We start from the raw sequence: 26,224 nt of genomic DNA on the forward strand, positions 1-26,224 counted from the left end.
CCTGAATATTAGATTCTAATGAAAATAAAAATGATCCTGATTCAACAACAACAGGTGATGTTTTGGAGTAAATCTGTGCTCTCATATTATTTCTCCTCCACATATTTAATTAATACACTTTGAAATTTCACATGACTTACGACTAAACTGAGCCTGGAGCACAGGCGGCACACCTTCCACACCTGTCACCTTCACTCAGGACATTTCAACCGACTCTGCAGCTCCACCCAGGGGCGTTGGCTGCAGCTCCAGACTGCAGGTTGGAGGACGAAGCACGACCTGTTTTGTTTTGCGTCTAAAACTGAATGAAATATTGATCACCTCATATCAGTCTATTAAACACCTCTAACGTCTTTGATTCTCTGTTACTGGTTGATAAAAATGGCAGGATTAGTGGATAATCCCTGGATATAACATTATAGTTTTTAATCATGGTCTGATTTATGGAAGTTGACGTCATTAAGAGAGATGAACATGTGTTTACAGGGTTAAAATTATAAAAGCAAATAATAAACAAGTGTTTCAAATGTTTTAATGGTTGAATTGACAGAGCACAGTACAAGCATCATTTTATAAATTATTCCTAAGGAAGCGTACGACAGGTAACATTTCTGCTTGTCCACATCTCTGCTGCTGCCTGTTGGACAAAAGACAATAAATATTTGTCACTGTGATGGACAATCAAGAGAAAAAGCTTCAACAGGACAAACACAAGCAGCATTTATTTATTTATTTATATATGTATATGTTATATGTATATATATATATATATATATATATATATATATATATATATATATATATGTTTTATACATCTAAAGAGGCGAACATGTTGTGAAACAAAGTCAAATATAAAAGTTAGTTTGAGAAGTAATAAAGAATAAACTTTTCACCATTCATGACTTTCCACCTTCGTGTCCGTGTCCATGTCCGTGTCCACGGCCGCGCCCCCGACCGTGACCGTGACCATGACCATGACCATGCCCGTGCTTGTCTCCATGGCTATCGTGGTCACCATACTGAAGGCCTTTGTGCTCATCCCCTGCACGGGGAGGAATATTCCCCCCTGGGGGAGGACTACCTCCCCATTGAGGAGGCTTAAATTCCCCTTGGGGAGGAATATTTCCCCCTGGAGGAGGCATATTCCACCCTTGGGGAGGAATACCTCCCCATTGGGGAGGCAGATTTCCACCTTGAGGAGGCAAATTTCCCCCTTGGGGAGGAATATTTCCCCCTGGAGGAGGCATATTCCACCCTTGGGGAGGAATACCTCCCCATTGGGGAGGCATAAATCCCCCTTGGGGTGGCATATTTCCCCCTTGGGGAGGAATATTTCCCCCTGGAGGAGGAATATTCCACCCTTGGGGTGGGATATTTCCCCCTGGAGGAGGAAAATTTCCTGCGGGGGGGATGTTGGTTTTGTTATCTTCAGGAGAACCAATGAAAAGAAAGAGAAAAATCAAGCGGCTGCAGTGACGACATGTTGCTGCACAAAATCAAATGTGAAACTTTTCTTGTTTCTCCATAAATAAACACAAGAAGAGAAACTTACCTGACATTTTCTGTCTGAAGTTTTAGTCTGTGCAGCAGGTGAGGATTCCTCGGTGGCGCTCTGTGAAAACAGGGAGGTGTCTGTCAGCAGCTAATTTGAACCGGTTTGACTAGATGGGAAATTACACTGCATCAAGAGAAATAAAGAAGCAGTCGTAGTTTTGTGTGTGTTTGAGAAAACAGTAACAAGTCCGTGAAGTTTGGATCATTTGAGATGCTGCAAAACAGTTCATGATTTCATCACATCAGGAAACCTTTGCGTTTGATTTGACACCTTCTCACAGTGACAATGTCATTAATAAGCACCTCTCCCACAGCTGGATGCTTGTCTCATCACGTCAGCCTGTAGAGTGGGTGGAGTGAGAGCTGTTGTCTTTTGATTGAAAACGCTTGAATGTGACTTCACTTTGTCAAGTTGAAAACCACAAATCAAAGATTTTCTTCCTGTTGTCAGGCTTCATCTGAACAACGTCCGTGAAATGAGTTTGGTTATGAAACAGCACGATCTGGAGCAGTGGCAACACATCTCTGTGTTACTGTATAATCTTACTAAAAAGATGAAGTCGAGCTGCTCATTAAACACTAGAGCAAGAAAACACGAAACTCTTTTACACACAACTGACTCCAGAGAATCATGAAGGGAAAAATAGAAATTAAAATTTCCAGTTTAGTAACTTTTGGCTACACAACATGAAACACAACAAACAACAGTGTGTGTGTGTGTATTCTCCAGGTGAATAAATAGGCATCGTCTGGTACTCTGGAATCCAATTCTTACAAAGGCTTAGTGTGTAAAAGAAAATGTTTCTCAGAAATCTGGGTGTGCCAGAGATAAATTTGTTCTAAACCGCAGAGCAGAAGCGCTGAAACCACCTGATGACACGGTTTTAATACAGTAGCTGATCAGTGGACTCAGATACAACTCTCTGCTGCTATTTAAATCTTTCTATCAAAAGAAAAAGAACAAACTAAACCTTTGCAGCAAATTCACAGAAACATCAGAATCATGCAGGTTTGGAAAAATGAAGCAATAAAGAGACGCTGCCTGGATTGGGCCTCTGCTCCTCCTCCTCTGTGTGATGTGCTTCAGTCAGGTTAACACTACACCTGCCGTGAACAGTGACCTGTAGGGGAGTCAAAGATCAGGCTGTTCCTCACGGAAATACACAACTTCAATATTTCAGCTCTGTTTATACTGATTTTTAAGTTCTTTTAATCCTCAGTCCTCAGAAAATATGAACTTAAACACATCCACTGTATCACCTCACATGCACATGTCTGATTACCATAAAACTACAAGAGCACATGATTCATTTGTATTCAGAAAACAAACTCCCCGCACTATCTTATCAAACACTGAATCAAACTGTGAGATAGTTTGCTATTCAGACACACTTGCTAAACACATATATTATGCTAATAAACCAGTAATATTCGTGTGGTTGACTATGAAAAGAGTTCCCTTTGTTTTCCTGCCGTCGTCTCTTCTCCACTCACGTCCACTGCGTTGGACTCTGCTATTTCTTCTCTAGAAATGTCTTGCCAGTTGTGCATGGCAGATGATAAATACTTTAAAATTCAGTAATTCTGTTAATGAGGTCAGTTTTCAATGACACGTTTTGTTACTGACGGTTAGAAAATAACAAAAATCTATTTTTGCATCTTTTGGGTGAGCCAGCAGCGTCTTTGGGTGTGACAGCCAACTGTGTTGGCACAAGACTGTTTCAGTGGTGTGTGAGTATAATTACACCATGTGTCAAATTCCTTTATGCTTCTTTATGCTAATGAACTATTCTTAATTTTAAACCCCACACACTGTTTGCCTCCTGTGCAAAGTTGTGTCACTGTTCACAAACATACAGATCAACTAAAAGTACAAGAGCTGCAAATAGCTGCCTGACAAAAGTGTTTTTCTATTAAAGACTGCAAATTCTTTGAAACCTAGTACTAACTGGTCTAAAATGTACCTTAAGTAAAGTATGAGTACACAAGTAGTAGTTTTTTTAATCTGGAAATCAATTTGACCAAGTTACTGATAATAAAGCTAAACTGGCTTTTCTTGCTGTTATTGTTCCCTCTGACCAAAAAGATGCTTCCTCTGGGACGATACCTGCAGATCTGTGCAAACATGCACAAACCTTCCAACTTAGTCACATTAAGCGGATATGTGGAAAAGTTTTCCGTCTTTTTAATACAACATTAGTGTTATTTTATTTATTTTAGTGTTTCCTCTGTCGTGTGGAAACATTTTCTAGAATACTTTTCCTCAGAAATGAACAGAAAAGTAATTCAGGATGATCCTCAGGGCACATAATATCCTTATACTGCTGTAATGAACCCAGCACGTTATCCTTTTTAATCCAGTAGGATTTATTAAAAGGCCAAACCCCAGTTGTTGTTGTTGTTGTTGTTGTTTATGTGTTGGCTTGTGGTTGTTTTTTTTTTGTTTGTTTGTTAGTTTGTGTGCTTGCAGCGTTAATGAAGAAAAACTACAATGTCAAACAGTGTCAAATAATATTTATTTAAAAGTATTTTTCAAACTCTCTTATTTCTGCAGGTCCAAGTTTCTGCAGCCTGGAAGACAAATAACACAAAACAAACACAATGAAGGTTTCTAATTGACCTGTGACCTCATAAAGTGCAGGTTCCGTTAGCAGTTCAGAGCAGTAAACACCGTTATGTTACCAGATTAGTTTTACTTTTGCAGGTATTTTAGACGTTGGTCAATATTATGCAAGAAACAAAGTCAAATGTAAAATTCAATTAGAAAACTAATAAAAACACACACTGTATTTTCACCCAAGCTGGAAACATTATAAACTTTACAATTTTTGCATAGTAATAATTTACACAGAGAGAAATTTCTAACGTCAACTCCGACAGAAAGTGAACATAGAATCACTCACAGTAAGAAGCTGATTAAGAAAAGAGTTCCTCATGGTTTTAATGGACTTCATGTCTCACCTGCGTTCACCTTTTCTTACTTTCCACCCTGTTGGCCTTGACCTTTATCTTTCCCGTGTCCGTGTCCGTGCCCATGGCCTTGCCCGTGCTTGTGGTCATGTCCACCACCATGCTTGTGGTCATGTCCACCACCGTGCTTTTGTCCATTGTTTCCTGCTTGAGGAGGAATGTTTGCTGCAGGGGGGATGTTTGCTGCAGGGGGGATGTTTGCTGCAGGGGGGATGTTGGGGTTGCTGTCTGCAGGAGCATCAGAAAAAATAGATTCTGTCAAAATCACTGCAGTGAACATTGTTAAACACCTTATTCTCAAATTAACTGTAAATAATTGTAACTTACTCCACAAATGGAAAATAAACACAAGAAGAGAATCTTACCTGACATTTTCTGTCTGTAGAGAGAAGTGTCTGTGGTAGATGGCTCCGCAGCGACGCTCTGTTAAATACAGGAAAACAGGGAGGTGCCTGTTGAACCAGTTTGACTGATGACGTCAAATATTACCGCTTTGGAAAATTACACTGCATTAAGAGACAAAAACATGCAGTTGTAGTTTTACAAATTTAAGAAATGCCAATGTTTAACAATCCAAGAGTATCTTTAAGTTTGGAAAAAGCTTTTACAGGCTGCAGAACTTTTCAGATCATGAAATCCCTAAGTCTGGTTTTATGCTCTATAAATATAAGTAATTTTTTACTTTAAAAAACAAAACTTTATTTCAGTTTTCTTCCTTTTTTAACGACAGGAGTTAAAACCGTGCACTTTCCTGATCTGGAGTTCAGTCGACAGTTGCACCGCCTGACGGTGAAAAGTAGATGAACTATAATTAACAAGCTCTGTCTCGCACAGCGGCATGTTTGTCTCAGTACATCAATGCATGAAGTAGGTGGAGTGAGAAGTGTCTCTTTGTCTTTTATGTGAGAAGTTTAATTTAAATTAAAAAGACATTTTATCAAGGTGAAAACCTAAAATCAGAATTTGTTTCCATTTTTTTAAAACATCATTTAACTCTTCATTGATTTCTTCTAAAAGACAGACAAAAGATAACTGGCAGGATTTAGATATAAGAATCTACGTCTATCAGATGACTTTGGTTATGATTGAGCACCAATCAGAACAACGCAAAATGTCATTATAGGTTTAATGGTGTCAACAGTTCAACAGAAATATTACTCATTTTTCTCTAACATACAAAAGATGAAATTCATAGGAAGCAGGGACAATTTGAATTTCTGCCATCTTTGTTTTCCAGATAAATCTTTTATACTTATATTGAGCAATGGTGAGAAAAAACGGGAGCCATGATAAAAATTGGCTCTTGCATGGAAATTTACAACATCAAAAGGTTGGCAAGAACAGCAGAGGGAGGTGTTTTCATTGGAACCGAGAAGCAAAGAAGCCAAAGTTATGCAACGAGTCCTGAGTAACTGCCGAGGTCCTCCTTGTCCAGTCTGATAGAAAAATAAAGAACCCAGCAGCATCGAACATAAAGGGAAACACTTTGATCATATTACTCCTCATGGTCTTGGGCAGAGGAAGTCTGAAGCCAACAGACAAATTATTACCCAGTTTAGAACGAGATGTGTCTGCAACCAGGTGTGCTATCTGTCCAGACATGTGCAAAGAAATGAAGATACATTCCTGCAGGAGAGATCGTGAAGCTGCAGCCAAGTTTAGGCCCAAGGAGGCGGAAGTTTGCAGCAGGTGTGTCAAAGTCTGTCTGAGAGAGGGTTATGACACATTACAAGCACAGGGGTTACTTCAAACGTTCATCATTTATAATAAATAATAAAATATACCAATGTAAATCAAATAATTCACAGACCGAGTGTGAACATTTTAAAGATAAATACACCTCACGCTGCTGAGGATGTACACCTGTCTCTACATTGGATACTGCTGAAGTATATATAGAAAAATATAAATAATCTATAATAATAAATTGCTGAATTTCCCCATCGTGGGATGAGTCTATCTATTGTACATAGTGTGTAGTATGGATTTACTGCAGCGTTCTACGAATGCCACTCGTGAGATGCTGTTTGAGGAATTCAGGGAGTGTCTCACCACATCTGTCTCTGTCCGTCTGCTTCCTGTATGATATGAGGCCTCATTGTTTTGCTCCTAAACATAGTTTAAACCGTCTCACTTACATTTTCCACATCACTCTGTATCTTTAATTCATGTCTTCACTAAGATCATGATGTTTTTTATCAGTCTACAAATGTTTTGCTTGTAGATATTTATGACTTTAGTGAAGTCTTTACTTTGTACTTTATACAAGGTTCCTTCATATCTGTCAGTTTTCCTTTGCCGCCTCACAGCTGGACCTCTTTTACGTTTTATAAAGAACCATTTAAACTATGACAGACCCCTGTTTTGTATGTTTCACGTGAAAGTTATTTCACTTCATCAACTTCCTTCAGGAGTTTAGTAAGTGTTGGTGATCATGTGGCCAAGTTTGACTTAAAAATATATTTTACATTTTTATTGTCCTTTCCAGTTAAATAGTAATTATAAAACCCTAACATTGATTTATTCAACAAAGGACGTCTTACAAAAGATTTTGACTTAGTTATGAACCATGCTTTAGAACATGGGCAGGTTTCAACCTAAAGTATTTAACTTTAAACAGCTTAATGGGAAAGAATTGTTCAGGGAAAATGTGGATTTGTTACAAAAAGTACAAAACCAAACAGTTCTAAATAATATTTATTTAAAAGTATTTTTCAAACAGAGTAGTAGCAGGTGACATTTCTGCAGGTCTCCGCAGCCTAGAAGACAAAAGAACACAAAACAAAGAGGATCAAGATTTTAACCTGATAAAGACTTGAGAACTTTCATGACAGTCTACAATGTGACGCCTAATTATTTTCCTAATTTCTATTTTCAAGGCAGAAAAGACTTTATTTGACAGATTCTTGTACTTGTAGAAGGTGTAGAGAGAAACGGTAAAATATAAAAGTGAATTGAAAAACCATGTGTCAGTATTTGTGCAACAGCTTCTTTTGTTCGTAACTTATCCTGACACTCGAGCAGCATTTACATCTTTACCTGTTACAGATGTTCCACATCAATAAGAGACGCCTTTCAATATCACAACAGACACAGACTGTGGCAGAAAGTGAGCGTAGAATCACTCGGAGTACGAAGCTGATTAAGAAAAGAGTTCCTCATGGTTTTAATGGACTTCATGTCTCACCTGTGTTCACCTTTTCTCAGTTTCCACCCTGTTGGCCTTGACCTTTTTCTTTCCCGTGACCTTGGCCGTGCCCCTGGCCTTGCCCATGCCCGTGCCCGTGGCCTTGCCCGTGCCCGTGCCCATGGCCTTGCCCTTCACCACAGTGCTTGTCGCCATGTTTTCCTTTATCTCCTGCCTGGGGAGGACGGTTTGCTGCAGGGGGGATGTTTCCAGCAGGGGGGATGTTGGATTGGCCGTCTGCAGGAGCATCATAAAAAAAAGAGAGATTCTGTCCAAATCACTGCAGTGACAACGAAATTTATTCTGAAATAACTGTAAATAACTGGAACTTTACCTGTTTCTCCATAAATGGAAAATAAACTAAAGAGAATCTTACCTGACATTTTCTCTCTGCAGTAAGAGTCTATGTGGTAGATGGACCCGTGGATCCCCAGTGCGTTTAAATACAAAAGAACTGGGAGGAGCCTGTTGAACCAGTCGGACTAATTATGCAGAATATTACAGGTTTGAAAAATTAGGTAAGCGTTAATTAGTTAAGAGAAAAAAGAAGCAGGTAAAGTTTGATATGTCGTGGAAAATGTACAAACTAATGAGCTTTTAATGTGTAGATCGTTCTGAGGGTGGAGAGCGTTTCAGTCATATCATAAAATCTTTATTTCATTTTCAGGTTTGGTTCTTTAGTCAGTGTTTGAGATATTTACTTAAAAAGATTATTCTAGATACTGAGACAGCAGAGTAACAAAACATTCACCTTAACTAATAAAGTTGCAGCAAAACTAAGGGGAAAATATTAGATTTGTTCTTATTCTCATTAAAAAACAACAAATTCCAATTGAACCATTTTAAATTGAATCTTAATTCTGTAAAATTAGTTGACAGAAGATAAAACCGTGTATTTAACTGATCTGGAGCTCAGTCAACAGCTGCACATTTCTGTCGATGAAAAGATAAAGCTTCATAAATAAACACTGGGTTGCACGGCTGCATTCATGTCTCATCGTGTTAATGTATGTACCTGTAGGCAGACCAGCCTGGAGCTTTACTACTTGATTCTCATGCGTGACTAGAACTGAAGTCTGCAAACACGCAAAACAAAGAAAAATGTGACTCTGGTTTCATGAGATTTTTTTCTATTCACAGTGTTTTACTACACGTCACCAGTACATGTCGATCACCCAACCTGATGTGATACAGGTGCTTTGCCAACATTAAAATACACCTTCATGGATATGATGCTGGCGTAGATACAAATTCATTCCAGTGTTTAACATCAACAGTAGTAGCTCCCAAAATAAAAACACAAAACTCAAAACCTTGTTCTCTCTTCTTCAAACTGATTCCTTCCACTTAAACTATTCACACTGCTAATATATCACATGCTTAAGTCTCACAAAGGATCAAATAAATTAAATGAATTCAAAACACTGGCTTCACGTTACAGAATCAAATGAAATCAATGTTTTTGATCTGTAGTCTTTTTCCTAAACAGCATTTACAGTGCATATATATATATGCAAAGGTTACTTATGATAATAAATAATATATAAATACAATGAGAAACACTACAAAGAAAATCAGTGCACAGATGCAAACACGTAACAAAATAAATGTGTTACTGCAGTACAAAGTGTTAAAAAGATAAACTGACGTAAGGAATTGAAAAACTGCATGGAGACAGGTCGCTCTGCATCCCGCCTCTTATCCTTCATAGATCAGTGGTGGATCCACTCCTGGCATTGATCTGCATGGATATAATCACGTCTCCTCTTTTATACTCTGATTCATGATTGAAGGATTTTTCCCACTGAGTTTGCAAAGATGCAGCACGAGTTGAGAGTGATTGGTAATCAGGGTGCTGCAGTGCAGAACACGGTGAAGCTGAACGATGCACCGTGAAACATGAGCTTTAGGTAGTTAGTTGTGTATAAAATGTGTAAAACGGTCAAAGGAAACTAATTCAGTCAGTAATCAGCACTAATGTCCACAGACTTTCTTCACTATTATTTGCTAAACACTAAGGCACAAATACATTATTTATTTATCTTATTATTTATTTTTTATTATCAAGTGTAAAACCCTTAACAACAAGAAAAGTGTTTGTGTTTTTAGAAACTGTCTTTGAATTAACAGGTAATTCTAGTTGCTGTGACTCAGCTTCCACACCTGTGGCCTCAGGACTTGGCACAACATTAATATGTAGACGTTTCTTTCATACATGTAGTGAAAACACATGCACACAGACATTTGTACTATTAATGGACTCGTGATGGCCTTGATCTCATCATCACTGCTGTATGTCAGACACACCTTTACATGTGGCAGTCTGCACAGGTCATTGTTGTTTTGTTGGTGTCAAACTCCTCAGACAACAAAAGCACAATAGAAGAAATTAAAGTGTGCTAGAAATAAAAGAACAGGGATATGATGAGGCTCAGGCTCACCTCGTTTGACTTCATCCAGATGTGTGAAGTGATGTGAGACCGTAGGAGTGTGTCCTAAAATGACAAACTTAGTGTGAAGCAGTGAGTTGTGTTACAGAGTTCCATGCCCTGTTTATTCCTGTTGGCACACTTGGCACACGCTTCAGTTACAAGTGTTACAACACGTTTTCAACGACCCAGTTTTTCTACGGGCAGCGGCGCCTCCAGAAAATGTTGACAGGGGTGAAAATCTCACGTTGTGCCTTGATCACACCACCGGGCCGACAGTGGGTGGAGAGGAAGGAGAAAGAAGATAAGAAAGAAGAACTCAAATCCTGTGGCTACCTGAACTGGCTTTTCAACCCACGAGAACACGACAACAGACGCAGCTGTCAAAGTGTGGACTAGGTGTGGGGAACAGTTGAGCCTTCGGGGGCTGATACCTGATGTGAGGAAGCATATTTTAAGACTTAATATGAAAACAATGCTGCTCACATGCAACTATGCTCTTGGAGGGAAAGTCAGTTTGACAAAAGAACAGACAACAGGAAGGTGACAGCGTAGAGGAGGAGGAGCAGACGTCTCCTGATCACTCGCTGAAGTCGCACCACAGCACTGTTGATATTCAGCCCCCTCCACACCTTCAACACCTTCAACACCACCTTACCTGAGCCGCCCTACCCTGTGTTTAGGATTATGTATGAATCACTTGGCTCCTCGTTGTCTGTCTGTCAAATGTATGAGTTAAAAACAGTAGATTAGTATAAAGACACACACACGCAATCAGAATGATTCTTGTTTATTCTCCAGTCTCTTAGAGTTTGTTAGTTTATTAAATGCACATGAATGTGCAGCAATTACAAACATTAGAAAACTCTGAATTTAAAGGAAAGTGAGTTCTGATTCATAAGTGCACAGAGGTGCAAGTGTACTGTGATATTCTGATGACAGATGATCTTACAGTAGATGTGCAGAGGTCTACACGTTCAGAGAATGTTTGTAATGTCATTATTTTTAATCTAAGTCTAATAGTGTATTTAAGACTGTTTTGTTTTGTTATGTCGTCTGTGTTGCAGAAGATTTTGACGTGTCACAGCTACATGTTAGCTACACTGCATCGTGGTCGTGTGGTGTGCACGCTGCACAGGTCAGTCTATCACAGTGTAGACAGACGACCGTCCACACTAACATTCACAGTTCACAGCCGGACAACAGGGTCACACCCAGAAATGTTTTGTGGTCACAGTGCTAACCACTGTACGAGGGTGCCGCCCGAACACCAAACAAAGGTGCAAGTAACAAAATTAATTTTGGCTGAAGTCCATTAGTTTTCAGTCAGTCCAGGTATCGAGTGTTGTGACTCGTGACACTGGCAGGCAGGTTGTTGTGACAAGTGACTGTGACAAGTCAAAAGATGTGCTGTGGAAAATCCCACCACGTCATCTCTAGGTGAAAAAGAGGCTGAAACACAGAACACAACAGCTGACACAACTGGTTTGTTGCAGCCCTTTTTTGTTAGGAAGCTTATTTTGATGTAAAAATCACCTTCAACAGCAGGTGGCGCTTTTGACATATGATTCTGTTTGTCTGCAGATGAAAAGAACTGAAATGGTGAAAATGAGACATGTAAGACAGAGCAGCTCTGAAGGCTTCACTGCAAACGGAGAAATACGACTTCATATTTAAAGGGAAATGCGAAGTTAAATGGTTGTTACTCTGCAAAAGTAGATGTAGCTTAAAGTGTCTGCAGATATGTTAAAGCTGCTACAGGTATGTTTCTATTACAAATTCTGCCATTCAAATCAAATTTGTCCAAACCAACAGGATGTTTGGGATGTGCAAAGTTTCTCTGTGCAGCTTTAAGTAAAAGATTAGCAAAATAACAAATTTCACATTTAGGCACTGTAACAAAGCTACAAAGCTCTTTAGTCCCCGACTGCACATCTCAAGTCAGTACTTGACATTCTTTCCTATTTTGTATGATTTATTCCTCCTCTTTGAGTTTCAGGCGCTCTTTGGCTTGAAGCGCCGCATCAGAACCGACAGACTCATCATCATGGTTGTCGACGTCGTCATCATCCTCGTCCGTCTCGTTGGTGACGTATGAGCCTTTGTGTCTGGACAGACACCACATCAACACAGCTATTGTACAGATCAGTATCAACAGCACTGCACTGACGATTCCTGAGAGAGCACAGATAAATAAATAAATAAATACTGAAATAAATAAGATGTTCACCCACAATGTAATAGTTTTATGTGACAATGTTGTGTTTAAAATGTTATAGTTATGTTTAGACTCTCACAGCAAAAGAAAGTTAAGGTTAGATAAAGACTGTAGTCGGGTTTAAGAGCGGAAAACAGTGAGTTCACACACTTTATACAAAACCACAATCTTTTTCTAACTTCATCACATTTGCAGTTTAGTTGCATGGGAATGTAATTTGAAGGAGACAAGATTGGACTATAATATACACTAAAATTATTATTATTATTATTATTATTATTATTATTATTATTATTATTATTATTATTATTATTATTATTATTATTATTATTATTATTATTATTAAGGCTCCACATTTTAAAACCCTTAATCATCACATGCTACCATAGTTTATATTATTCTGGATGCTAATTATCCAGGATCTTGAAAATTAATCCTTAAAGGCTAATCTGGGTTATAATAAGTTTTAATAAGGCCAAGTAGAAGATATCAATAAATCAATTTAGCTTCATCTCACTCTTGGTCCTCACAGACACTGCAAAGAAAAAAGTCAAATAAAAATCTCACCTCCGATTAAAGCTGCCAGGTCGCCATGGTCTGTGGCTGCAAAGACATAAGAAATGGAATAAAACATTTATTACCGTTCATTTGATGTTTGTTCACCTTGTTTTGATTTTCAAGTTTTAATTTTGAAGTTCTGCAGTAAATTGTCATATTTCTTCTGGGCCTGGTTTTGACCTGCAGGACGACACTGATGCAGTGTTTACAGTGAGCTCACTTCATAGAGGTATTTGTTGGCTCAGAATCCAACTATGAGCACTAATCAAACACCCTTAGTTTATTTTGGAGCGTTTCTTCAGGGCCTCATCACCTACTAAGGTTTTACTACAATTAAAAGGTCTGAGCATCAAAATGTACTGAAAGATAAAAGGTTACACTACTCACGTTCACAGAAGGATATTTTTTAATTACTAGAAGTTTGTTTTTATGGCTTTGCAGCTAAATTTGGAAAAATCTCGACTGAGGGAAATATTTAAATGAGACTAATATCTGGTACTTTTGGATGATTTGGGATCATAAATGTGGAGTTTGGCTTTTAAACGACTAAGTTCCATCTTATTAATGTTATAAAGTCTTTATACTGGTAATTGTTCTGGCAAATTACAGAACAACTGATAAATATTTAGCTAACGGAAAAAATACATATTTTATTTAAAAAGATTTAAATTTATAAACTTTACAATAAAAATATTTCAACCTGAGTGTACTGAAAACTCACTGTATAAATAACATAAGATTTTACAGAGTAACAATGATCATAATTGACTAAAACTAATCTATTTTAATCACAGTCTTACGTATTTTACTTATAATAAATAATTATTATTATCAGCAGTGTTCTTGTCTGTTTCTGTGCTGCAGTCTGTTCCAACCAAAGTAACGTTTCTCACATTTAAAAGTCAAATTATGTTCGTCAGTAGCAGAAAAAAATAATTTTATCTGTCACTTCAGGCCAAAACTTTACTTGTAGCAGTTTGATAACTGTGTTCAGGCTTCATGTTCATCAGAGGAGCTCCTCCTCCATTTAACGCTGACAGTTCAGTTTGTGTTTGTGTGTTTTCAAGTCCAAATTAGTTCAGAGGAACTTGAAAACAAACTTATAACACAGTTCAATTAAAGTCAAAAACAAACAGTTGGGCTTTTTATACACACATCCCCAGCTAGTTAGCCCTGCGTTGGCCCTCTCTGGCCCTGCTGTGGAAACAAGGGCCAGTGGGTATCAGTGCGCCAGCTCTTATCTCCACAGCAACAGACCCCTGAGGCGTCATGCTCATGCTCGTCCCTGATAAGACACTCCCTGCTGAACACACTCACGACAGGTCCGAAGCGACCGTAGCATCACTGTGTGTGTGCTGACATCTAATAAATGCACAATTATGTGTTAGTTAGTCAAAAAAAAAAAAAAAGTCTGAAATGACTGTGTCTCTTTGAGTCTGGGGGTCCTACACACAGTGGGATGGGTGGGAGGCCCTTTGTCTCATGGTGAAAGATCAAATCTAAAAATACTGCTGCACAATTTTATCTTTTAGTTGCATCAATTTAAAGTTATCAGTATCAAAAGTGAAATCTGGTAAGATGTGTGCAAAGATCTTATCATCCCTGTTGTTTTGTCTTCAAGTGGTAATTTTCAGTATTATTTATTGTGTTTCGACCACCAGAGCAGTTTATGGTACAAAGTTCACTGTTATAGGTGAGAAATACGCTTTTGGTCATAAAAACTCCAGGCTGCCTGTTTTCTTACTGTCAGTCTTTAAACTAAGTTGCGTGACTTACTGTAGCTTCACAGTTAACACACAGGTAAGAGTCTTTCCCCAAATATTGGACCCTACGTACCCTTGACCCCTATCCTGGTCACAAGGTCTGGAAAAGAAGAAGGTTTCTCAGTTGATGCTGAACTCAGAGGGGCAGGAGTCGTGAAAGTGCTCATGTTGACGCCACCCTGCACAAAAAAAACATAGAGAACTTTCTATAAGGGGATAAAGTCTGGGGAGTCATTAGGACTCATCCTTAGGGAACATACAGCAACTTATGCAACAGTCTTTTAAATGTGTCAGTATATCTCACAGTTTGTCTTCTGCAGTGAATTTAGCAGAAGGCAGAAGGTGTTTGCTCTTAGTTTATTTAGCTAGGTTGAAATTCAAGTATACTAATATACTGTAGTACTATACTACTACAATAATTCACAAGCAGCTCCAGTGCATCAGGACGTGCTGAGCTCGTGAGCTGTCTGTAGGATTATACAACAATTAGCCAAATAATGGAGTTTTTTAGAGACAGCAGAGAACTTGGTGTGTCTAGTTTTTCACACACTGACTCATGAACTCGAGGGATGCCTCCGATGTGAATCCAAAAGTGGGTGTGTTTGTCTGCATAACAAGAGTCACGCTTCACAAAACTATCTCACAGCTGCAAAGTATTAAGGTTGAACACAGAAATGCTAAAAAAATAAAAGACTTTACCAGATTATTTCCTTTTCCCTTCTCTCATACACCCCTTCTTTGAACTTGTGCTACTCATTTAAAATGTGTATCACCAAAAATAACTTTAATAACAAACCTAGAGGATATTAGCAGCAGACCTAGGAGGATGCATGACCTTTTTTAATATTGTGGAATAAAAACCATGGTGGCTGTCACAGTAAAAATATCCCAACATGTAAACTACAGAGCAAAACTTCGACATAAGATATAAGACTGTGATATAAAAGATAAAACTCACCAGTGCTGAGAATCTGCAGACAGCTCTTCACTCGCCAAGAACAACAAGGAGAAGAAGAAGAAACACCAGAACATATGCTGCACACACATCTCTAACACACACACACACACACACACACACACACACACACACACACACACACACACACACACACACACACACACACACAGATGGGTGTGGTGTCAGTCCCCAGGGTCGAGATCTGTTTCCACTCTGGCCAATAGCGGCGCTGACTCCACCTCTCTGATGCTAAACATCCTGCAGATGTCTGAAACTGTGCAGCTGACAACAGCTCTTGCATCATTTGTCCCTGTTCGAACTGCACAGAGTGCATGTGATGATGTGTTTAATAATGTTACCTTCAGCCTGTTTAAGGCCCCGGGTTCTGTTTTAATATTCAACTATTTGACAGTAGATTACTCCTCGCTGTCCTGCAGAGGCCGAAGCTAAACTCAGAGCTGTTTTTATTTGACATGTGAGGTGAATTATATGATATATTACAGGTGTAGTTGACCATGTATGAGCCACTCACCCTCCTAGAAACTGTAGACCCACTGACTGAGCAGCCACATCGTACAGTATGTCATCAGTTTTGAATCCCTTTAAGTTATTTTCTATCTTTTATAAGTTTATATTTTGTGTCTCTGTGGCCATTTGGCATCTATGAGATAGTTTTAATTGTCTTTGTGGTTGTTTAGAGTTTTATTTGTGGTCATTTTCTGTCTTTTGTGATAATTTTGTGTCTCTGGGTTGTTTTGTAGTTGTTTCGAGTTTCTTTTTGTTTGTTTTGTGATACTCTGTCATTGTTTGGAGCTCCTGAGCTGTAGTTTTGAATTTCTTTGTAGTTAGTATTGATGACTCTGTGGTCATTTTGCACCATTTGCTTCAACTTTCTGTCATTTTGACTGGCTGCAATAGAAAAAAAGTGATATCATTCCTATTACCTGTTGTCGTACAGTAAGAAGAAATATAAAAAGAACTAATTTGAACCTTTGACCGGGTTCTGTTCACAACTTACCTTTCACCTGAAGATTGCAATTACGGAGCACAAAAATTGTTGCCTTAGGTTTCCCAGTTTTCAGTTAACATTACTAGATCAACACTTTCTATGCTGCAAAACCTGCTAAGTAACTCTGCAAATATTAAAGTTAATAGGAAATTACAGCAGAAACTTCAATCTGGAGTTTGACGTGAATCCTAATTCTTTCAAATTACTAAATTTTGTCATCAGCTGGGACAAAAACAGCCCAAAGAAAAAAGGAGACATTTTAAACAACACAAATGTTGTTTAGGTGTTTTGTTCATGTGTGAGTTCATATGTGAGAGGTGTAAAATTTTAACCAGCCTTTCATCCCCACATGTCACAAAACCATTCTGATAATTGAATTCATTTAATAACGACATCCAAATAATCCAGTACTCCATGTTTCAAAAACACATCGCCCCAAAATCAGATCAACTTTTCTTTTCCACATTGTATGAACTAAAATTTTACCATAATATTTTTTTGCATGAGAAGTTACACACTGTGAAATAACATGTTTTTCTAGATTGATTGGTTTCTACTGAACTGAATATAAACTCTAACAGAATCAAACCTGCAGCAGAAGCAGGGAGGGAATTAAATACGATTTAACTAATCTCAGCTACAGGCAATAGTAACTAATAATTGTCCCAGTCTTAAGATTATTTTAGTTTACAGCTAGAAATTTTAAAGGCATTCTGATTCAGATATATGCTGATTACTTGTTTACCAACAACCTAAATATGATTTTTCAAATATAACTTCTAAACAAGAAACCTAAGCAAGAGTTAAACAAAATTAGTTGTAAAGTGTTGTAAAACAATGTAACTGTGTAACAGGTTATTCCAGAATTATGGTTGGTTTCCATCACAGTGGAAGACATAACTAAAAAAACTAAAACTAAAACAAAATACAAAATACAAAAAAGCAAACTTTCAATAACCTGTTAAATGTGAAATAGTTCCAGTCACTTTCCAGATTTACCGTACATGTGCACCTCTGAACAATCGGTAGATTCCTGAAGGGCCTGCGAGAGCTCATTAACGTGGTAGCTACTTTCTCAACTAAGGGCAACGGAGCAATTGATTTATTTTATAGCTTCAAATGATGCCTGAATTCCTCCCAAAGTGGTTACCACACCAAAACACTCAAAAGCCATTCTGAAAATGCTTTTAACTAAATAAAATGTTTTAACGTTAAAACCAGCTCAGCAGACCTCTCCTAAACCACCAAATAGCCGATCAAAGTCGACTAAAACATCAACTAAAACTCACAGGCCATTTTTAACTTTTAATAGCCAAAACAAATATTTTCAGACACCAGACTTACTAGACACTTTAATATTTGATGTTAATGTACACATTTTAAACCCAACAAAAAAAACACTACATGGCTATTGAGTTCTGAAATGGCTACTAGCATATTTTAATTGTTAGCCAATTTGAAATTCAAAGTGCAAAATCACAATTATTGATTTTGTGGCATTTAGACAAACTTTCAATAAGTTTCAAAATTGAAATGTTCATGAAGGCAAAAGAAACTTGGTAGCCAAATCTGAAATGTGGCCAACTCTTACAAATGTTCCAGCCAGCCTTTATGTTTGATTGTGCCTAGTATTGACTAACCAACCAGCCACTTTCCTACTTTTACTGGCCTTAGTCTTTGACCATATCCAAAATCTAGAAACACATTTCAAATGTTTTGATGTTTGAAAATTGGAAACTGAATGAAGTCAGGTGAACAACATCAAATTGACGTGACTCATAATGATTGGAGGTTTGCTCATCATGTTGGCACAGAAACAACAACTTACTAGCCACTTTCTTCAGGGCCTCCAAGAACTCCTGCTGACATGTTAAAGAAAGCCAACATTTAACTTTAGCTCTATTTACTGGTCGACTTATAGAAACCAGTAGCTAGTTTTGTAACAAACCTTGCAGCCGCTCTAAAAATCCCAAAGCCATTTCAAAGACTTTACAAACCATCTACATGTTTAGAATAAAATAATAGGAACTCTAGAGCATGGTGACGATTGAGTACTAGACTAGGCTGTTTGCCATCCACCACCAAACCTGCTGATAATGTTAGGCTGCTGGCTGGACTTGTGTTTTCCCACCCTGCACTGCTCTGAAGGCACCAACAGGTTGTGCGTTGCTAGGCTTCTGCTTCTGTATAATTTACTGTAACTCCCCCCTTTTGTCTCCGTCCACCGCCGCTTCCTCCCTACTCGTCCTCGTGCTCAAAAAACTCGTGGCAACAGACAGTAACCATGGAGATGAATGTCATGAACTCCTGGAAGTCGCACTCGGCGTCGCCGTCACTGTCCAGGCTTTCCATCAGGCTGTCCAGGGCGGCCTGGTCTTTCACATGCTGCAGGGAGGAAGACGGGTTCAGATCAGGACGACAAGAAAAGGAAGAAAACATCTGCTTGAAAATAGAAATTAATTAGAAAATATCTGCTTGAAAATAGAAATTAATTAGAAAATATCTGCTTGAATATAGAAATTAATTAGAAAAAATCTGCTTGAAAATAGAAATTAATTAGAAAACTTGCAGCTTTTTCCTACTGCACAGGAGTCAGATTGTTTGTAGTCAGGTTTTGTCTCTGTACTTTTGGACATATGGTGTCTTCTTTTTATTATTTTCAATTGCTTGCAGTACTTTTGTGTATCTGTTGGTAGCCATGTGCCCTTTACTGTCTCCTTGGGTTCATTGTGTGTCTACTTTTGCTCATCATGTGCTCTGTATTGTCCCTTTTGTGTCTATATTTGATCACCATGTGTCTATCGTTATCTTTCTTTCTCTATCACTTTATTCTAATTTGTTATCTCTTTGTGATAATGTTTTTTTCTTGTCTGTCATTTTTTCTGCTTTAAACAAAGCTCTTTGGAAATATTATCACTCGTAATTCACTATCACTGAATTATTTCCACCAATGCATTGTGATGATTTACCTGGTTTATCTGGTTGTGTGTATTTTCAAACTGCTGGGTTGTTTGATTTATTATAATGCATCATGTTGAGTGAAAAATCTTGATTTTGAGTAAATACTAACTTTGAATCATTTAAAACGGTGGAGTATGACTGTCAGTGAATAAATAAATGATAAATGACTGGAAATACTCAGGTACAGTAGGTTGACCTACCTACTGTCATTCATTTTAATGCTTAGTTATTTTCCATGTCTGCTATTCTGATGAATTTCAGCTGACTAATTTTCTGATTTTGAAATCGTTACGCTTTCTCTGTTCTGCTTTGTCCAACTTCTCTCCACTTTTTGTCTCACCGCCATCAGATCTGGCAACTCGTCATGAAGCAGATCCTTCAACTCGCTCTTCTTCAGTTTGTGTTTGTCTCCTTCTCTTTCTGAATACTTCTGAAATACGGCGATGATGGTCGCCATCGAGGTCTCCAGGTCAGTCATTGTCATCTATCCTTTCACCTTTGATAAAACACACAGAACAATAATAAATACACTTGAACTAGAAAGTTTGCTTTCAGTGTGTCTCAATAATGCAGAGTTGAGTTTTTTTTTTTTTTCCTGTCGTCTCATAAAATCAGAGCAATATACTGTATTAAAGGATATTTGATGGAATTTACTATAATCAGACTTTTTAAAACGGGGTTACAAACTGCTTTATGTGGTTCAAAACAGGATCAAGCAGGTAAATTACACAAAAACTGGAACAAAACAAACATAAAATTGAGTAAAATAGTAAAGATATTATATAAAAACAACAAAATAAAGAGCAAGACAAAAATCAATGAAAAAATATGATGCTACTACTTTAATACGGATTGCTGGATGGTTCCCTTGTAAAAAAAAAAACTTGTAAAAGTACTTTAAATTCATACATCAAAGTACATCTGTTACTATAAAATGTTAAATTTAATTTAATTAATTATAAATATTATAAAATGCAATCCACACCAAAGCATCCTGAATACAGATCTTTTTTTTTTTACCAGCATGACGATGCAAAAACGTGCTGCATTAACTTAACTCTAATATTTATTGTACATATTGTTGATCCTGCACTTTCTAAACTGTTCTTCAACATTTCTCACATATTATGGTACAAACTATAATAAAGCTTCACGTATCCAGCCATAGAAGACATGCATGACCTTACCTTAATGTGAGCTGACGGAGAAGTTCTCTGTTGTGTATCCAGAGGGTGGAGGCTGAGGATGTGCTGCAGACTTTATACTGCAGCAGTGAGCTGGGTGGTGGTGTGGAGGCTGCAGGGTAGAGGTCAACCAGCCTGTCATTCAAATTACTGACCAATCCTGTCTCTGCACCTCCCCTCACTCCACTGCAACCCTGCACAAACCACTGATGGGTATGTCTGACTCTAACAAACCTTAATGCCAGTGTAATGAAGAATGAACTGTTCCTCACAGTGTGGATGTACTTTACATGACTCCAGTAACAGCTGGGATAACTTCAGTTTGAAATGTTTAAAAAAGTAATTTAGTAAAATGTCACATAAAGTTTGTTCTACATGAAAAAGATAGAAACAAACTAAATGTAATTATAGAAAGTCATATATATATGATATACTTTATATCACCTGTTCTGTACATCCTGAGACATCATTTCAGCGAAGAGAGCAGAGTGTTTAGAGACCTCAGAATTGCTTCTCTGTTTTTTGCAGATCATGTGGTTCTGCTGATGACTTTCAAAATGAACTAGGGTGGTTTGCAGTGTTTGCACAATCCGATATGTCAATATGAGCTGCTTCGTATTGAAAGAAGCCTGTTGAAGGGGTTTGGGCATCTGATCAAGATGCCTCCTGGAGTGCTCCCAATGGAGGTCTGCAGGGCACATCCAATTGGTAGGAGGCCTCGGGTTGGATCCAGTGTATACTGGAAAGATTATATTTCTCATCTGGCCTGGAGATGTCTCCGGAACCGGCAGGAGGACCTGGAAAATGTGGAAAACATGGCCGGTAGAGGAGGTTTGCACTACCTAGCTGAACCTGCTGATACCATTAACCCGAGTTGGATCTCAGAAGTGTAAATGTAGTAATTAGTTGGAGATAGAGTAGAAAGAGAAGTTAGGCATTTTGCATTGGGTCAGTTTCATAAGAGAACAGTCATTAGTGATTGTCCACAGTTACTGCACGTTTACTTTAGTGCATGTTACAGAAAATACTTCACACATTCAAACAAAAAAATAACTGTGAACTATTACGCTTGGTGTTTTACACGTGAAGACATGAAATGAAATGTTTGAAAAAGAAACCGCTGGTGTACTGAGCACCACATAGTGACATCACAAATAACTTTTACAGAACTAATTTATAAACCCTCGGGTTTATAAATTAGTCTTGCAGTTCCAATACTTTTGGAAGGTGCTGCTAATATTGTGCACACATTTCTTTTAAAGCAGCCACTGAACATTGCTGAATAGCAATTGGAAGCTCAGCTCTGTAAGTTTCAAGGCTTTGCTGAACTCAGTGACTCATGTAAAATGCATGTTGGCTAACACGGGGAGCAGCAGGTGCTTTCAGTTAAATATGTTTACCAAATCTTGTCAAGCATCCCAGAGCTAATTAAGATCAAATGAGACGAGCACACATTCACTAATGAGCCAACCATCTCCCTCTGTATGTCTGTCCGGTCATCATAGATCCTATACCATCTATCTGTGCTTCCCTTTGATCCGACTCTGCCTCTCTTCGCTCTTTTTGGGGATCTGCTGGGCGACAAAGGCCTGCTTCAGAGGAAGCGGCTGGCCGTGCATGTTAATGAAGAGCTTCTTTTCACTGGTGAAGTTGGCCAGACGTGTGCCCTCCGCAGCCCAAAGAGAGCTCACAAACTCTGCATCTGCTCCGGCCAAGCAGGCAGAAGTTGACATGTCCCAGTGCCAGGTTTTTACTCCAAAAATCTGTAAACAAACTCTGAAAGTGTCTTAAATATCCAGCATTCTATAAATCTGTCCATGGATTTTACAGACAATATTTTACTAGTTCTACTATGAGCAAGTCTGACGCGTGCAGGAACATGTCCATTTAACCTGGCTTAGTGGCAGGTATGTGACTCAAATATTCATCATCAATATTCAGACATATCTCTCAGTATTGATTATTACTGGTCAACAATCTGCACAATTTGTCAAATTCCCCAGATGGCTTCTTCCAGCACCCTCACCGACCTCCGCACACTATTTTTCGGCCAGGCATGGTGTAGCCGAACAGAGCCGTTTATTATGTGATAAACTGTGTCTTTGTTTGGTGATAAACACACTCCTCACGCGGACCACTACAGACTGTTTCATTGTTTGTTTCTCACACTGAAACTCTGTTCAGAGACATGAGCCAAGACACAACCAAAAATCCTGGAAGCTGGAGTCGTACAGCTGGGAATGAGCATCTCATCACCTCTCTGTCTTCCTCTGTTTTTCTGTCTGCTCAGGTTTTAGGAATAAAAATCTAAATTATGGAAAAATAAGTAATTTGAATTTATCTACAAAGACCTAATAAATTAAACATTTGAACTTTATGGAGTCATGATATATTATAGGAATATTTTTTATTGAGAAGTGTATGGTTTATATTTAAGTGAGAGTTTTTGTGCTTTTGTTTGTTTTTGTTATATTTGATCAGTTTGACTTAAAATTTATATAAATATATCATAGTTTCAATTTACTGAGCTAAAATAATGACTTGAATAATGAAAGAGTTGATGAATTATTATTTTTACTATTCTGACTTAAAAAATGTAGGTACAGTTTCTCAGTATTTTAAATTTTTACGTTACCAACTTCTTAAATATGACATTTTTAAAACAGTACTTTTACATGTTTAAATGTCAGAGTGTAGTTTACAGTATGAAATGAGTGAATACAGTTTAAAAGTCATTTTTATTTTGCTGTTTAAAACAATAAAACCGTCCTGGTTTCTCACCTGCAGGATAAAGTCACATTTATTACATTTCACCATTAAACCCTCTCTCTGTTCTTCTGTTGTGTCTCTTTCAGCATATCTCTCCCAGGAGACGGCGTCCTCAAACGGCCGAGGCGTCCTCAGAGCCAGCCTAGGTCCCTGAACTCACCAGTCGCCGTAGCAACCAGTCAGTGCCTCCAGCTGGGATGCAAAAGGTTTGCCAGGCCTGAGTCACCTGGCACTGACACCAACAACCCGAGGCACACACTGAGGTTACTGGTGTTTTGGGCTCTTTCTCTTGTGTTTTTAGAGCCTTTAATTCAAATGTTTGTTATTTCAGTTTCGTATTTTACTTCGTCTGTATCAGGTCAGATAAGTTGCTCTGTTCACTTCCAGCGTACAGTGACCTCCTGTCTTTGCTTTGACAGATCAAGACTTTTTGTTCACCTCACTTTATTTACTTTTCATGCTAAAAAGTGTGGCACCTTTCTGTTTCTGCAGTTTTTGCAGTGTTTTAATTCACCATCAGAGGGCAGCCACGTGTCGTGCACAAAGTCAACACATCCATAGTCAAACTGGTCTCACTCTAATTAAACTTTACCCTTTAAAACTGCCACAATGATCTCAATAAACCAGCATTATCTAATTGTCATGGCTTCATTCATTAATTTATTATGGAGGATCATTAAAGTTATGTAACATGTCTCTAAGCCCAACCCTAAAATGACTTATCCTTCCTGAATTAAGTGAAACACAGTATGTGCTCTGTAGAGTGTGTTGTCTTAAAAACAGTGACGACTCAAACTCATGTTATAAATTACAGAGGAAACAGTATTCCTCGACTTATTTAGCTAAATGGGCAATAAAAGATTAATTTATGAATCTATTAGAGGTTTTCAGCTCCTTTCATCCTTCATCTGTACAGTTGTTGCTACATGTTTCTACCGCTGAGTCACAAATCATGGTCAATCGGAGAACAGTTGAATCTTTGTTAAAACGTATTGATGAGTTACATGATTCCTTTAAGACTCGTTTAGTCTTTTAGTCTGAAGTCCAGGCTGCAGCCAAGTCAACGCCTCTCGAGTTTGAGCTGTTCATGCAAGTATTGAATAGGTTGAATCTCCTAAAGTGAATATTACTCATCCTCTGGACACTATAAATGTTACAGAGGAAGCTGAATCCAAATCACACACACAGGAATGAATGATTATTTTTAGAGGCTTTGATGGAAGTTTACTCCAGTACTTTAACCACTACTCGCATTTTATTTCTTAAAGAGACCAGATCAGTTCACAGACATGCAGCATCTCTGTTTGTTCCCAACAAGCTGACAATGGAAACATCCTCCTCTTAGTGGCTGCATCACTGACTTTTTGTCCAGTGGTATCATGGTGCCCGTCCTGGCTGGCGTGTCCCTCCACTGGATTAGAGCATCTGCATGTCTGGATGTTGATCACAGCATTATCTGGACAGAGCCTCAGTCTGTCGTACAAACCCAAATCCCATCTGGCTCATTTGGTTGTTCACACTGCAGTCGGGGACAAACTGTCATAAACCTGGATAATAGAGAGAAGGAAAGTGTTTTCTAAAGGGTCAGGGCTGCACTGAGTCTTACTGCATGGGGTATTACATTGAGTTATGGATGCAATCAAGCCACCAAGGTGATTTATGAAGGTCGTTTGTTGTCGCCTGGAGCTGAGACGAGATCGTTTTTTGTCTTTCCGTGTCCTCCTGTCTCTCCAACACATTTTACTACAAACAGTGATTAAGTCCTTGAGTCTCAGATTCACCCTTTGAATTGGATTTTTGTTAAACCAAGAGACAAATTCTGCAAAATGAAGGCAGGTAATTCCACTTGGTACAAAAGAACCAACTTATTATTTTTGGTATATAAAAAAAAAGTGTTTGTCTGTCTTAAAAGAAAAACAGACTTGTTGAGGAAGATATATTAGTAGATTACATCATGTACTTATCAATCAGGAAAGCATCATCCCTGGAAGCTCAGCAGTTACAAATGCCAAAGTGGTACAGTTACAGTCAAACATTAGCTTGAATACATCACGATTACCGAGTTTCCAACTATTGTGGGAACTTAAATCTTGCACTTACACCTTAATCTGTTCAAACAGTTTGCACTAAAGCACCTTTTGCGAGTTATTTGACTGTTTAGTGCAACATAAAGATAAGGAAACAAGTTCTTATGTGAGCAAGTTTGTAGTTATTCGAAATATGAAAACTTTTAATTGTACAAAATTAGCAGTAGTTTTAACCGTCACTCTAGAGCTGTGAGACAGTATGGTGCTAGCTTATCAAGCCATCTCTGTCTAGCTGCTGGTCCTGGGTGAAGCTATGGGGGGAAGAGGCTCACAGACGTGTACTGAAGCAGGTTTCACACTTCAGTGAACAGAGAAACCTCAGTGTATTTCCATCTGATGGTCCCTTTAATGTCTGCAAATACTCCTCTATGCCGATGATGTTGTTATATTCTGTTAACTAATGAAACCGAAATATTCAGATTTTATTAGAAACATTTAACTGTCTGATCATTATTTGCTGATGGATTGAGCCACTGAAGCAGATTCGAACTGTTCCAGAGTGCAGGCCTGCAGCTGTAGAGTGGCCATCTAATGTCGCATCTTCCCTCCCTAATCCCATAATCCTCTCCTGCCTCCA

General features: G+C 38.3%; 3 protein-coding genes and 1 long non-coding RNA gene across 14 annotated transcripts; all 4 read right to left on the reverse strand.

The window, feature by feature from the left end:
• Positions 1–517: 517 nt before the first annotated feature.
• On the reverse strand, positions 518–3,105 carry LOC113164047. The gene is made up of 5 exons (XM_026363145.1): positions 3,049–3,105; positions 1,834–1,875; positions 1,553–1,612; positions 894–1,426; positions 518–637 (listed from the first exon to the last, which is right to left on the reverse strand). The coding sequence occupies exons 1-5, from the start codon at positions 3,103–3,105 to the stop codon at positions 571–573; spliced, it is 759 nt and encodes a 252-aa protein (XP_026218930.1). The 3' UTR covers positions 518–570.
• Positions 3,106–4,051: 946 nt separating this feature from the next.
• Positions 4,052–4,963, reverse strand: LOC113164085. The gene is made up of 3 exons (XR_003298970.1): positions 4,890–4,963; positions 4,516–4,752; positions 4,052–4,125 (listed from the first exon to the last, which is right to left on the reverse strand). It is a non-coding gene; the product is annotated as an uncharacterized LOC113164085 (long non-coding RNA).
• Positions 4,964–7,203: 2,240 nt separating this feature from the next.
• LOC113164499 (cell adhesion molecule 2-like) lies at positions 7,204–15,762 on the reverse strand. 11 transcript variants are annotated; one of them, XR_003299009.1, is made up of 9 exons: positions 15,638–15,759; positions 14,753–14,858; positions 12,926–12,961; positions 11,677–12,315; positions 9,360–10,859; positions 8,727–8,787; positions 8,088–8,176; positions 7,712–7,948; positions 7,204–7,283 (listed from the first exon to the last, which is right to left on the reverse strand). XR_003299009.1 is itself a non-coding variant. In XM_026363823.1 (4 exons), exons 2-4 carry the CDS (start codon positions 14,844–14,846, stop codon positions 12,116–12,118), a joined length of 330 nt encoding a protein of 109 aa, XP_026219608.1. In that variant the 5' UTR covers positions 14,847–14,858; positions 15,638–15,756; the 3' UTR covers positions 10,915–12,115. The 11 variants fall into 11 exon arrangements, 1 of the variants encoding a protein (XP_026219608.1); XR_003299013.1 differs by having other exon boundaries at positions 10,153–10,859; positions 15,638–15,756; XR_003299011.1 differs by having other exon boundaries at positions 8,088–10,574; positions 10,813–10,859; positions 15,638–15,762.
• A 1,392-nt stretch (positions 15,763–17,154) lies between these two features.
• Positions 17,155–20,917, reverse strand: s100b (S100 calcium binding protein, beta (neural)). The gene is made up of 3 exons (XM_026361248.1): positions 20,795–20,917; positions 19,948–20,103; positions 17,155–19,031 (listed from the first exon to the last, which is right to left on the reverse strand). Exons 2-3 carry the CDS (start codon positions 20,089–20,091, stop codon positions 18,885–18,887), a joined length of 291 nt encoding a protein of 96 aa, XP_026217033.1. The 5' UTR covers positions 20,092–20,103; positions 20,795–20,917; the 3' UTR covers positions 17,155–18,884.
• Positions 20,918–26,224: the final 5,307 nt, after the last annotated feature.

This window comes from Anabas testudineus, chromosome 2 (assembly GCF_900324465.2).
Source record: "Anabas testudineus chromosome 2, fAnaTes1.2, whole genome shotgun sequence".
Classification (NCBI taxonomy): domain Eukaryota; kingdom Metazoa; phylum Chordata; class Actinopteri; order Anabantiformes; family Anabantidae; genus Anabas; species Anabas testudineus.